Source organism: Pelodiscus sinensis, chromosome 7 (assembly GCF_052426305.1).
Source record: "Pelodiscus sinensis isolate ZL-2025 chromosome 7, ASM5242630v1, whole genome shotgun sequence".
In the NCBI taxonomy this organism is placed as follows: Eukaryota; Metazoa; Chordata; order Testudines; family Trionychidae; genus Pelodiscus; species Pelodiscus sinensis.
The window spans coordinates 8,549,050-8,564,008 of NC_143058.1; the positions used below are offsets into that span (position 1 = coordinate 8,549,050).

Below are 14,959 nucleotides of genomic sequence, written 5' to 3' on the forward strand. Positions count from 1 at the left end.
CCTGTCCCTCTTCAGCCCCCTTCCAATCCCTTCCCCCCACCCCAGCTGGCTGGCTCCCCAGCATACGTTGGGAGTTGGTGGCAGCTTCCCTGGTCCCTAGGCAGGGATCTTAGCTAGCTCTGCTGGGAACAGACCAGGGCCAAACCCTCCCCTTGCATCCCCGGGGCACCTGGGGCTCTGCTTCTGGGGTAAAAGAGGTGTCTCTTACCTGCCCCTCAAGTGCTGCCCATCCTGGGGCAAGGGTTGGGCCAGGCAGTTCCCTGGCCAGTCTGAGAGCTCTGCCCTGGGAGCGGCTCTTAGGGAGCAGAGAGACTGGCCCTGCTGGAGATTCCCCCTCCTGGTTGCAGCCCAGGCTCCAGAGACCCCACAGCAGCCCCCACCAGAGCTCAGGGATCGGCCTAGAGCCTGAACCCAGGCTCCCCATGAGCAGCAGCTGCAAGTTGCTTCCTGTCACCAGGACTGAGCCAGCGATCGCTTCCCCCAGCTCCTGCTGCTGTTGCAGAGCTTGCAGGCTGCCTGCCTGCCTGCCTCTCCCAGAAGCAGCTGGCTGCAGGCTTATCTCTGTGCTCTCCTTGCGGGAAGAGTGTTGCATGTCTCTGTGCTCTGTCCTTAGCCCCAGCATCGTTTTCACAGCTCCCCTTAGCCAGGAGCTGGCAAATGGGAGCTGCAGGCGCATGCAACTTGCAGAGAGATGCTGTCCCGCTCCCCTCAAGGGGCGCCCAGAGATGAGCTTGCAGTCGGCAGCCTGTCCAAGCCCTGCCGCATTGCTGGACTTGAGTGGCCCAGAAATCACGATCGACTGGCTGAGGCCCCAGGATTGCAATCCGCAGGCTAGTGACTTCTGTGGTAGGAGCTGAGCTGAATGCTGTGCCTCACAAGCCGGGAACCACTCTGAAACTATGTAACCATTTTAGAGAGAGGGGTGGGGAGACATGCTCTCTAAGCCTGCGGATTTGGTGTTGCAATGGTGATTACAGACAACATCACAAAATCATAGGACTGGAAGGGATCTCAGAAAGTCCTCAAGTGCAGTTCCGTGTACTCATGGCAGTACCAAGCACCATCAAGACCACCCCAACAGGTGTTTGTCTAACCTGCTCTTGAAACATCTTCAGTGATGGAGATTCCACAACCTTTTAAGGAAGGGCAGAAGGGAGAACGGATTTCAGAATGGATTTCAGGAAGGCAGATTTTGGTAAACTCAGAGGGCTGGTAGTTAAGATCCCAAGGGAATCAAGAGTGAGGGGGAAAACAACTGAGGAGAGTTGGCAGTTTTTCAAGGGGACATTAAGGGCCCAAAAGCAAGCTATTCTGCTGCATAGGAAAGATAGAAAATATAGCAGAAGACCGCCTTGGCTTAACCAGGAGATCTTGCATGATCTAAAAATAAAAAAAGAGTCCTATAAAAAATGGAAATTAGGACAAATTACAAAGGATGAATATAGGCAAACAATGCAGGAATGCAGGGGCAAGATTAGAAAGGCAAAGGCACAGAACGAGCTCAAACTAGCTACAGGAATAAATGGAAACAAGAAGACTTTTTATAAATACATTGAAAGCAAGACGAAGACCAAGGACAGGGTAGGCCCACTGCTCAGTGAGGAGGGAGAAACAGTAACAGGAAACTTGGAAATGGCAGAGATGCTTAATGACTTCTTTGTTTCGGTCTTCGCGGAGAAGTCTGATGAAGGAATGCCTAACATAGTGAATGCTAGTGGGAAGGGAGTAGGTTTAGGAGATAAAATAAAAAAAAGAACAAGTTAAAAATCACGTAGAAAAATTAGATGCCTGCAAGTCACCAGGGCCTGATGAAATGCATCCTAGAAAACTCAAAGAGCTGATAGAGGAGGTATCTGAGCCTCTAGCTTTGGAAAAATCTTTGGAAAATCATGGGAGGCAGGAGAGATTACAGAAGCCTGGAAAAGGGCAAATATAGTGCCCATCTATAAAAAGGGAAATAAGAACTACCCAGGAAACTACAGACCAGTCAGTTTAACTTCTGTGCCAGGGAGGATAATGGACCAAGTAATTAAGGAAATCATCTGCAAACATTTGGAAGGTGGTAAGGTGATAGGGAACAGCCAGCATGGATTTGTAAAGAACAAATAATGTCAAACCAATCTGATAGCTTTCTTTGATGGGATAACAAGCCTTGTGGATAAGGGAGAAGCTGTGGATGTGGTATACCTAGACTTTAGTAAGGCATTTGATACGGTCTCGCATGATTTTCTTATCTATAAACTAGGCAAATACAACTTAGATGGGGCTACTATAAGGTGGGTGCATAACTGGCTGGATAAATATCTTCATCAATGATTTAGATATTGGCATAGAAAGTATGCTTATTAAGTTTGTAGATGATACCAAGCTGGGAGGGGTTGCAACTGCTTTGGAGGACAGGGTCATAATTCAAAATGATCTGGACACATTGGAGAAATGGTCTGAGGTAAACAGGATGAAGTTTAATAAAGACAAATGCAAAGTGCTCCACTTAGGAAGGAACAATCAGTTTCACACATACAGAATAGGAAGTGACTGTCTAGGAAGGAGTACGGCAGAAAGGAATCTGGGGTTATAGTGGACTACAAGCTACATATGAGTCAAGAGTGTGATGGTGTTGCAAAAAAAGAAAACATGATTCTGGGATGCATTAACAGGTGTGTTGTGAGCAAGACACAAGAAGTCATTCTTCCGCTCTACTCTGCGCTGGTTAGGCCTCAGTTGAAGTATTGTGTCTAGTTCTGGGCACCACATTTCAAAAAAGATGTGGAGAAACTGGAGAGGGTCCAGAGAAGAGCAACAAGAATGATTAAAGGTCTAGAGAACATGACCTTTGAAGGAAGGCTGAAAGAATTGGGCTTTAGTTTAGAAAAGAGAAGATTGAGGGGGGACATGATAGCAGTTTTCAGGTATCTAAAAGGGTGTCACAAGGAGGAGGGAGAAAACTTGTTCATCTTGGCCTCTGAGGGTAGAGCAAGAAGCAATGGGCTTCAACTGCAACAAGGGAGGTTTAGGTTGGATGTTAGGAAAAAGTTCCTAACTGTCAGGGTGGTTAAACACTGGAATAAATTGCCCAGGGAGGTTGTGGAATCCCCCTCTCTGGAGCTATTTAAGAGTAGGTTAGATAAATGTCTATCAGGGATGGTCTAGACAGTACTTGGTTCTGCCATGAGGGCAGGGGACTGGACTCTGACCTCTCGAGGTCCCTTCCGGTCCTAGTATTCTATGATTCTACGAACCTCCCTAGGCAATTTATTCCAGTACTTAACTACCCTGACAGGAAGTTTCTCCTAATGTCCAACCTAAATCTCCCTTGCTCCAATTTAAACCCATTGATTCTTCTTCAATTATCAGAGGTGAAGGAGAAGATTTTTTTTTTCCTCCCTCCTCCTTGTAACAACCTTTTAGGTACTTGAAAACTGTTATGTCCCCCCTCAGTTTTCTGAGGAAATGGTTTGCTCTCTTCTTTGGAAGTACAGTTTTCTGCAGATGGCAAGAATCTTTTTAGTAGTTTAAGCACTGTAAGCAAGGGCCTACTCTTCATATTTGGCTGTAAAGAGCCATACAATCAGTGGCTCTAATAATTTTCTTTAAAAAGTGGGCATGTAATTGTGGGTGCAAACATCTATGGCAATAAATACCTTGATTTTGATTGTAAATAGTTACCCATTTTAACCAGCCTCTTGTAATTGCCCAATTTACATGAACAACTATAGAAATTCCGTGCACAAAGTTGGAATCCAATTCTTAAAAGCTTGAATGACTTGCTTGAGGTTGGTGGGCAGGAAGAGAACGGGATCTCTTATTATGAAGTTTTATTATGATGCATCCTCGTGGCTCATGTTGCCGTGAATTGGAGCTGCATGTACTGAATTTTGGAGTGTGTGTCAGATATGTTGAGAAAATGTATGAAATCCAAAACCTTATCTGACACTTCTCTTAGCCTAAATTGCTAAGTTAAGTAAGCAAACATTTTAATGAGCCCTTCTCTTACATGGTTGAGCATTAAATTGCCGTTTAATACTTCAGCTGGGTTGTATTTTTAGATTTGTGCAGAGGAGGGCTCTTTTCTAATGCCAAACAACTTAAAAAAATGTATCGCTATAAGGACATCATGTGTGGTACCTTACTGCAGAAATAGCACAAGTGCAGTGGCATTTAGCAGTCTCTTACATTAGTGATTGTAGGTTAGGCCTCTTCAATGGTTCTCAAACTTCATAGCACCATGATCCCCTTCTGTCAACTAAAATTACTACATGATAGAGTTACCAGATGGTTTCAACAAAAATACCGGACGTCCTTGATATTACATCACAATCTACATTGCATCTTATTTAGAAAATACCAGACCTTTATATTTTCTCATTTATATTTTCTCAATTTGTTTCCCAAACAGAAAGCTCAAATACTGGACTGTCCGGTTCAAAACCGGACACCTGGCAACCCTGTACATGACCCCAGGAGAAAGAACTGAAACCTGAGTCAGCCTACATCCTGTCACTTCAGGTGGGGTTGGGAGAGCAAAACTGAAGCCCAAAGCTTTCAATCCCAGGCAAGAAGCCTGTAACCAGAGCCCTGCCGCTCAGGACTGAAGTCCTCAAGTTCGGTTTCAATTCCAAGTGGTGGGATTTGGGCTTCAGCCATACAAATGTGGTGGACAAGAGATTTTTTTTTACATATGTGACCTTAAGAATTCCCAGTGCCAACTGGTGAAGGGTTTGCTGTTCCGTAACAGTAATTTCTGACAAGTGACAAATTCACTATACCCAATACATTTCTTTAATATTATTTATCTAAAGAGAGTCATGTGCGATCTCCAGTGAAAGCTTATGTCCTAGAGATCCTCATAATCATTGTGAGATATATGTACAGATGATATTTAAGGAGCTATGTGTGCATAGATACAGGAAATATGTTTTAAAGTTTGAATCAAAGCAGAATTAATAAGCAGGTTTTCACTAGATAAAAGGTGCACACTCACCTACCAGATTGGCTGGCTGTAAAATAAATATTGTAAACCTATTTGCATATAACGTATTAGTGTAAAACAGGGGTTCTCTAGCTTTTTCTGTGAGACTTCCCAATATGCCATAAAAACCCCACAGCCCATCTGTGCCACAATAACTGGTTTTCTGCATATGGAAGTTAGGGCCAGTATTAGGGGGTTAGTAAGCTGGCCAAATGTCTGGGGCCACAGCCCCCCTCTCTAGCTACATTGCTCAGACTTTGGCTTCAGCTCCAGGTGGCATGGTGCAGGGCTTTGAGCTAAAGCCTCATGCAGCGGGCTTCAGCTTTCTACTCTGGGCCCTAGTCTAATGCTGGCCCTGTTTGGAAGATCCCTCTCCCCAGAAACCACCTTGTGATCCCCCCAAGGGCCCCAGACATCTGGTTGAGAACTATGGCTGTAAAAACTCTGAAAAGAAAATGTTGATGTTTCAGGTTTCTGCTGGAACAGAATTCTGTTTCGGTGAATTCATTTCTTTTGTACCAAACAAAAACATAACAGTACAATGAACAGGGTGTTAGTGGAAAACACAGTATGGAGACATGACAAGCTGTCCCATTCTAAAAGCGAATCTAGAGGTGTCTTCAAAACACTACATGCTGTGCAGTTTTATAAGGGTACCCATATACAAACTAATTGTTCAATTTAAAAGCAAGACTTCCACTTCTTAAGCAACATAAGGACAGTTGGTTTCAGAGTGTGGAATAACTTGTCCCTTGTAGGGTTAGAACTCTTCAGTCTGTCCAGCAATTTGATCAGATAGCAGAACATCCCTGGGGGCCTTAAAACTTACTTGATCCAGGTTTCCTATTGCATTAACATAAAGTTTGTTAGTCTGTCATTTTTTCGTGCCATTTTGCTGTATGCTGGTCTTCCGGGAACTCGTTATTCTGCCATTTTGGATATGACATTCTGAAATTGTTTGGTTCGTGACTTACCTGGTTGGAGATGTAACCTATTTCTTGCCAAAGCGATGTTTCCAAACTTCTTGCAATGAAATTGGCTACACCAGCCTCATTTTGATGGAACTGCTTTCCACTGAAATCTCCATTTTCTTTTCTCCTTACCTTCTTCCATGGTGTGTCATTGATTATGTCCCTTGACTTAGGGCCTGGCCCTCCAGCCATTATTCGAGTGATTTCGTTGACTTCAAGGATCAAGCCCTTAATTTTAAAGTCATCCTAAGGACCCCGTTGTCCTTGTGTATCTCTATGGTCCTGTATTTGCCTATTAAACCATGTAAATATGTATTCCATTAACCTGGTGGTTCCCAGTTTGTGAGCAACTTACTCATGCTGGATTCTAAATCAGCATGTCCCTGTCTTCCAAATGGTTCAACGTGGAGTCTCTCAGAACTGTGGTCTGTCAGCAAACTTCCACGATGCTTACGCTTCACAGGCTGATAGCCAATGCCAGAAACATCTAGGATTTTCTCTGAGCTGCATCTGTACCATGTCGTTGGGCTTAGCATCAGATACCTGCCTTTCCATGAAGCTGAAGATGCTGGCTACATCCTGTTTAAGAAATTGTAGCCACTCAGCCGTCTCTTCCTCCCCCTACCTCTTGCTCCCTTTTAGCACATGGTAACCTTCTAGCGACATCCGAGTCAGGAGATGGTGGGACTTAGTATTAGGGATGTAAAGGGTTAACCAGTTACCTGGTAAGTATTTGCCTTACTGGAATGCTTACTGAGGTAACTGGTTAATTGGTACCCTGCTCAGTCAAATCAGCCTTCATCTGCAGCGTGGTTAACCAGTTAAACATATTTAACCAGTTAACTTTAACTGGGATTTTACATCCCTGCTTAGGCCAGTTCTACACTAGACCTGGAAGGTCGGGTTAAAGTACACTGCTCTAGCTATGTAAAATATGTAGCTGGAGGTGGCTTACCTTAAGCTGAGCTTGGCACCATCTTCACATTAGGAGGCAACAGGAGCAAATGTTTCCATTGGCTTCCCTTTGCAATGAGTACCAATGCCAACTGGAGGCAGCCTCAGTGTTCAGTTTAGCAGGTTTTAAGTCAACCTGCTAAATCGAATTCCACAAGATCGATCTCCGGGTGGTGGAGGCATGACCTTAGTGTCTGCCCTTCCTTTTGGCTAGTCTGTGATAAAATAGGATTAATCAAAGAAACATGTGAAAGTCTTAAACATGCAGTTTGCACTATGCACACTACTTACTCTGCTTGTAGTTTTGTGTCTAGGAGGGAACCTTCTCCATGTTTAAGTATGTAGGTTTGTTTATGGGCTTACTTTAGCCAGCCACTTTAGAAAAGGAATGGAAATTGTGACTGGCACTTCCTTTTTGCCGCTTACAAGAAAGACCTGGAAATGAAGAACTAGACTTGCATCATCAAACAAGCAAAGAGATCTCAAAAAGAAAAGACATGTTTACATAAAACGAAGTGTTATGTCAAAGCTAATAGAGATGTTGAGATACACAAGGCAGAAAAAAAATGTATGCCAAAACATGCAGCTGATCTTTGGCTGCTTTTGTCTGTAGGTAGAAACAGCAAAAGTAATCCCATTATTTTTAAGGAGATGTAAACCATAAGCACTACTGTCAGATTATAGGTTTTCAAACAGCAAAACACTGACAAGGAATACTTTAGGAAGGTGTTAATAGTGTCATAATAATATTTTTATTGTAATCATGATCTTGACCAGTCTTCTGCCTTTTAGGGGGAAGGGCAAAAGTCTCCTCTCCATAGAGGAAAATCTCATGTGTAATCCCTGTTGAGATTTTTTTTTATTCAAATTTTGGAATTGAGACTTACCACTTCCTGAAAGATGTTCTTTTCAGACTGAGACTTTGTTGTCAACAGGCTTATAATTCTAATTCCTGTTTCTGAAACTCTAACAAGTGAATGAGGAAAAGTTATTTACTTATTCCCACGATATAAGAACTAGGGGTCACCAAATGAAATTAGTAGGCAGCAGTTTAAAAGCAAACAAAAGGAAGTTTTTCTTCACTCAGCGCACAGTCAACCTGTTGAACTACTTGCCAGAGGATGTGGCAAAAGCTAGAACTTTAACAGGGTTCAAAAAGAGCTAGATAGATTCATGGAGGTTAGGTCCATCAATGGCTATTATCCAGGATGGGTAGGAATGGTGTCCCTAGCCTCTGTTTCTCTGGAAGTGGGAGACAGGGGAGGGATCACGTGAGGATTACTTATGATCTCTCTCTCTGAGGTATCTGGTATTGGCCACTGTTGGCTGACCGGATACTGGGCTAGATGAACCTTTGCTCTGACCCAGTATGGCCATTCTTATGTGTGCTTACAATAAATGACAGTGAAATGTAGTGTATCAAGAAAATATGCAGACCGGTATTTATCTGCCATGCCATGCAGACTCTTCCAATGTGCTAACTTTAGCAATTAAAAAAATGTTTTAGGAGTGGTTTTGTCTCTGTAACACCAAGGATGTACAGACTTACAAACAATTGTGTACTTCGTGTATGTGACTACAGTATTTTTTCCTGCAGCTCTTCAATCACCTGTTCGTTGGCAGTCAACTACTATAGATAACCAAGACGATGGCTGCCAGCAAGAACAAGAACCAGAGTTCTTTGGTCCTGCACAAAGTAATCATGGTTGGCAGCGGAGGTGTGGGCAAGTCAGCACTTACACTTCAGTTCATGTATGATGAGGTAAGACAAGTTAGCACAATCTGTTGATTAAGCTCCACGAATAATCAACAGTCATTCTGCTGGATTTTTCTCGTGCAATCAGTAAACTTCTTTTAACGTTGTTTGGAACATCAGAAAATTCTGATGCTGTCTATCCAGAAGATAAATGCAGGTTCCATAACGTTTAAAGACAAAGTGCAAAGATTGCATTGAATGAGGAATGCAAGGTATTTAAAGCAGGCATTTCAGTAGTTGTTGACAGCCATTTCAGTCCATCCACACGTGTCTACACTGGGAAGGTTTGGTGACACAAGTAATGTTGACATGCAGAAGTCGCCAAAAGTGAAAAATGGTCAAACTAGTTTTTCTGCCTCCCATTGTTGACACTTCATGACCACATTTCTAGCACCCTGACAACAGGTAGAGCAAAGCATTGTGGGTGAGCATCCCACAGTGCATTGTTGTGAGAAGGCAGAGCTGATCCTTGCACCTCTTGGAATTCTCTTGTGGCTCTGTGAGCTCTCCATACTAAGGAATGTCAAAGCAGCACAGCAGTCTCTCCAGCCCTCCCCCTGCAGTAGCAATCTGCCTGCTGCTGTGCACCTAGTACAGGGGAGAACGGAAGCGTTCCAATGATTTGTTCCCCAGCTGTCAGATACTTTCCAGAGCCTTGAAAGAGGAGGGGTGCATACCCACAGGGCAGCAGAGATCACAAAACACTGAGCAGAGCCTTCAGGGCAGGCATTATGGGATACAGGTGGAAGCCAGTTCTCTCAACAAAACAGACAGCAGAGGCCACGCTTGCTCTTCGTTGACAATAAAGGGAGGGGAAAAAACAAAAGTCTCTCTCGGGGTGGAAGTTTTTTGTCACCAAAACTGGGTGTTTTTCCTGACTAGTCACATTGTAATGTAAATGCGCTCACTGTGTTGTTGCCTAAAACTGCCTTTTAGTAACAAAACATGCCAGTGTAGACAAGGTCTCAGTCTCAAGTGTGGCTGGTGCAGTAAAACTGTGAAGTTTTTTGAGACCAGTTAGGATTCAAGTAGAAGTAAGCATACTGCTTATCTATTTTTGAGACTTATGTTAATAAAGAAACAATACCAAGAAGATTGCCAGCTCCCTTCATGCTAATTCCTTAGTGCTAATATACTGGGCACAAGCCTGTTGATGGATGTCCTGTAAATCCTTTTCTAAGTTTTTGTAGCTAATATTCTAAAGTGTACTTAGTCAGACATGTGCAACTGTCACAAGACAGGATGAAAATGTCAGAAAATATGTGAAAAATGCAATCTCTAGTTCTGTTCTAAGTAGCCTATGACCATTTCTAAGCACTCTGACAAGTCATTACAAGAAAAGCATAATACACTAAAATTACATCAATAGATGGTCTTTGGAGTCTGTTCTAAAGGTCAACAGATATGGACTCTTTTGTATCAAGTCGGGGGAGGAGGGGGTAAGTTTCAGAATCAAGCTGTTCTCCTAGTAACCATTCTGGCGGCAATTTGTTTTTCGTTAATGTGCAGGGACTCTTGGTTGGAGCACCTCAGACCATAGTTGGTACAAAAATATGCCTGGAATAGTATGGCTGCCTGATACTGCATATCTGAATCACTTCTGTTTTTAGAGGGGTAGCCTTGCTAGTCTGTTTCAGCCAAAACAACAAGGAGTCTGGTGGCACTTCAAAGACTAACAAATTTATTAGGGCATAAGCTCTCGTGAGATATAACTCACTTCCTCACATGCTTGAGGAAGTGAGTTGTATATCTCAGAAGCTAATGCTTTAATAAATTTTAGTCTTTGAAGTGCCACCGAATTGCTTGTTACTTCTGTTTTTGTCAGTCAGACCCAGTACTGTAAACCCCACCTAGAATTTTTTAACCATTTGTTGGGGTTTATAGAGCACTGATGTGTATATAGTTGCAACACTGTACATCCTTTAATAGTAGAGCTGCTGTGTTGTGCACATGCTTCTGTTTTGGAATGGATTTAAGGTATATTCCTACTCAGACAGCACTGCAGCATTCAAACTGTGAGCTGACAAAGACAATAACCATGCCAAAGTCTACATCTGAGAGAAAGTCACAACTTCTGTTGTTATATCGGTTTATGCAGGTTAGACCTCCTTGGTCTGGATCCTTCAATACGTGAACGGTCCCAGATGAGGGAATTTGCTAAACCAGGGAAAGTCTCCTGCCCCCTCATCCTGCCTCCCTTCCCCTCCACTGGCTTCTTCGGCCCTGCTGCCAGATGGGCAACACAGCTGCCCCCCTTCCAGAACTGCTGCCTCTGGCAGCACAGCAGCATGCAGCCCTAGCCCCACTGCTACGGCACCAGCTCCACTGCTGGGCAGCATGGGCCCTGGCTGAGCTGCCCTGGTCCCAGCCAAGTTGCCGCGGCAGCACCAGCTCTCCTGCTGAGTGGCATGCAGCCCTGATTGGGCTGCTGACCTGCCTTGGCCTTAGCTGGGTTGCTGCAGCTCTGGTTCCACTGCCACAGCCCCTGACAGGCTTCCTCTGCTGGGCTGCCATGGTCCGGTCTCACGGCCAGCCCGGCTATAGTGGCTCTGCCCCTGCACGCAACAGTGATCGAGCTGCCCCAGCACCAGCTCCACTGCTGGACTGGATTGCCGGGCTGCCTTTGCCCCATTAACATGGCCCCACTATTGCCACTGGGCTGCTGAGGCTTTGGCCCAGCTACCACCAGCCTCGCTGTGTGCATAGCTCTCAGCTGCTGGCCCTCCTCCCTCGGGGCTCTCTTGTTCAGGAATGTCAGTGGTCCGGCCGGATGAGAGAGTCCTTGTTTTGGGAGGTGCAGCCTGTACCAGTGGAGCATCTAGCCGCTAGCTTATTCTGGAGTAAACTCATAGTTTATCAGTTATCATGTAGCAATGGCTTCTTCTGTTGGCTGCGTTTTCTTGGAATGTGGACTCTAAACTGACGCAATGGTATTAAATCCAGTTCCCATTTGTGTCTCTGTAATAGTTAAAATACTAAAGCGAAAAACCTGGCATTAAATAGTCAACAGTGATTAAAATAAAAAGGCCTTTTAGGGATATAAATACTTTACATTGGCCATTAAAAGTTTGCACCAAAGTAAATGTCCAAAGAAAAGAGTGCTACACCTGAAAAAGAGGTACTGTAGATTTTTGTTCTTATGTTCCTCAGTTTGTGGAAGACTATGAACCTACGAAAGCCGACAGTTATAGAAAGAAAGTGGTTCTGGATGGGGAAGAAGTCCAGATAGACATTCTGGATACAGCAGGACAGGAGGATTATGCAGCTATTCGAGACAACTACTTCCGCAGTGGAGAAGGGTTTCTCCTTGTCTTCTCAATAACAGAACACGAATCCTTTACAGCAACGGCAGAGTTTAGGTAAGCACTGTAGTTGGATGGAGAGGAAAAAATAGATTCAGTTCCTCAGGATGCTTTTTTGATATTTTGCATGTATTTATATAGATCTGTATAGGTTTGATAAGGTAAATAAGGAATGTTTGTTCTGAGGCTCAGTAATGGGTAAAGGATGAAAAGGTAAACTTACTGCTCCTGATTTTCATAAACACACTCAGTGTTCTGTTTATATATAGAGCCCTCCACAAATACAAAATTTGTATCTGCGTCTGTATCCACAAAAATGAGCTGTGGATATCTGCATCCACATTTGCAGCGGTGGATACCAGTGTATATAAAGTTGAATGTCCATACGTTTTCAGGGTTCTAGATATAAAATTTGTATACATATTTGCAAAAATGAGCCGTGGATATAAAATGGATATCTGCGGATTTGCAGGACTTCCTAACACCAGAAATCTGTATCTGAACCAACCCATTTTCCTATTTAACTTCAGTTTACACATTAGGACAGTCAGCAGCTCTTCACAATTCTTTAATTATGGTTTGATAATTCTCCATTTTCCCCTACCAAGTAGCTTGAAAGTGACTTTTATTTTGTCGTACAAGTATCTGGACTAATAAAGACAAGCTTTTCAAAGCCAGCAGATGGCTTAGTATTCAGGTTCTGTTTGCCCCTCTTCCTCATTTCCCACATCGTAACTCTACGAAAAAGGTATAGCCGTTCTGATTTCAGTTGTATCCAGAAGGCATGCTGCCCATAGGAAAGCAAAACAGGCCTAGTAGTCTGTGCATGGAGACATTGTAACACCTTGCATTAAGTGCCAGTGGTGTAGTGCTGTAGACTGTGAAGAAGGGGATCCGTGTGAGGAGTCCTTCCAAGGTAAGAGAGTGAGATAGTATCAATCCCATTAAGGATTCTTCATGTCACTTTCAAGCCTTTTTTCATTCTTCCTTTCAAGGCTATTTCAGTCTAACTCACTCCTGTGCATCCATCTTAGCCCTCTTAATTCCTTTCTTGAACTGGGGAGATTGGAAGAGAGTTCAGCCTGTGTGTTTAAAAACTACAAATTGCCTGGAACATCCAGTGGGTTGAGAAACCGTTTGATTCAAATGTTACTCTGATAAATGTAGGATTTAGATTGCAATTTCATTTTGTATCCAACTTTGATCTCTATGCTTAATGTTTATAATCACTTAAAATCTACCTATAGCTGCTCTTGATTGGTACTCGCTTCCTTTCATGTGCCTGTATATTTATACCTGCCTCTGGAATTTCCATTACATGCATCTGACGAAGTGGGTCTTTGCCCACGGAAGCTTATGCGCCAATAAATCTGTTAGTCTAAAAGGTGCCACAGGACTTCTCGTTTTTGCAGATTCAGACTAACACGGCTACCCCTCTGATACTTATCTATAGTTGTTAATCTTATTTTAATGTTTTATCCTTACTGGTGAGTGGTTTTGTCTAAAGTGGTTGGGGAATCTGCTCAGATTACAAAGGTTAGCGAATATTGACTATCTTTGGCTGAAGTGTTGAAGTAATTACTGAGTTTGCATTGTTCATGAGAACCTCTTAAGCAGTGCAGAATGAGACGTTACTGGAGTGCAAGGCTGGGGATAATTATGGAGTTTCCCTGAATATAATTCATGAGTGACCTAGAGAGCATTCATACAACTCAGCTGAGTGTGTGTAAGCCTCCTAACTGCTACATCTGCCTATCCTATTAACAGATATGTCTTTGGCAGTTTGTGTCATTCTGACACCTCATTTTCCTCTGAAAAGCCTGATCTAAATACTTGTTTATAGGTCATTTTGCTTTAGCTATTCTCCATCATCCCTGAATCACTCTTGGTCCAAGCATCCAGCCAAAGTAAGCATTCTGTACTAAGTTGAGGATAGCCGGACCATACCATAAATTTCTGAACTTGTTCAGATTCCCACCCTGGGATGTGCTGTGCAAGCCCCGAAGATCACATCAAAGAGGAGGCCATCATTATTGAATAAGTTCATGAATAGTTCAGCGGCTGTCAACAGTATTAATGACAACATACAGGAGTTACCCTTCTGGCCTGACGGTTGTGTACGTGAGCCTGAAGAAGAGGCCTAGCAAACTAAGATACCAGCTATCTTATAGTCTGGCAATAATTAATTTCATGGCAATACTTGGAGATCCTTCTCTCTCTGGTGTAATAAGGCAAAGGTAGACCTCTGGCACTGGTGTCCTAGAGTTTTTTCAGGCTGGGCTAACAGACAGCTAACAGCTAACCAACTAAAGTCTAAACCAAAAGTCACAGAATTCCGAGAAAAGGTAAATTTAATACCTAATCGGATACTGAGGTTTCTGAATCTGAGCCCATGAAGGCAACATCATCATCTGCCCCTTTTTCCTGCTTGGGACTTTGAGCTTGGTGTTTAATTCTCTTGCACCCCTTCCAGATGAGCCTAGAATTAGGATTATGACTGTTCCATTTTTATTGTTATAGAATTTGTTTTTGTCACAAAATGATTGGTCAGAAGTCTTGAAGAGCTAAAGGTGCTCTTAAAGAGATTGTATGAATTTCCATACCGATGAATTGCACCTTTCTGTTCAGTCCCAAAAACTGCAAAGGAGCATAGACCTAGTTGCTTTGATACCTACATGCCTACAGTAAGGAACTCACCTAAAGACTGGCAGAATTTGGCTTTTAGAGACTGTTCCCACGCAGATTCCAAAATAGGATAAAGAATTAGAGGCCAGAAAAGCACTAGAGAAATGTAAATCATATTTGACCTAGTGGGTTCATTTGGGTGTTTGGTAGAAAGGGGAAATGGGAATTATTTGTGTCTGTGGTGTCGGCTTATGTTCATTGACAAAAGTGGCCCACCAAGTCTTCTCAACTAACAGATGGACGACTAAAATGAGCTACCTCTAACTGAAACACAAGCATCTAGATTGGCATAGGTCATCTGAAAGTGGCTGCAAATTCAAAA

At 43.3% G+C, this 14,959-nt stretch overlaps 1 protein-coding gene across 4 annotated transcripts in view; it reads left to right on the forward strand.

Annotated features, from left to right (window-relative positions):
• The window catches only part of RALB (RAS like proto-oncogene B), a 72,287-nt gene that overhangs the window by 43,700 nt on the left and 13,628 nt on the right, over window positions 1-14,959 (forward strand). For 3 of the 4 annotated variants that reach the window (XM_006137715.5, XM_075933071.2, XM_075933070.2), the window contains exons 2-3: window positions 8,492-8,656; window positions 11,801-12,009. In XM_006137715.5, coding sequence (XP_006137777.1) covers window positions 8,543-8,656; window positions 11,801-12,009 — 323 coding nt within the window. In that variant the 5' untranslated portion in view covers window positions 8,492-8,542. Of the gene's footprint in view, window positions 1-4,385; window positions 4,507-8,491; window positions 8,657-11,800; window positions 12,010-14,959 lie in introns of those variants that run through there. The other variant, XM_006137716.5, reaches the window with a different exon arrangement.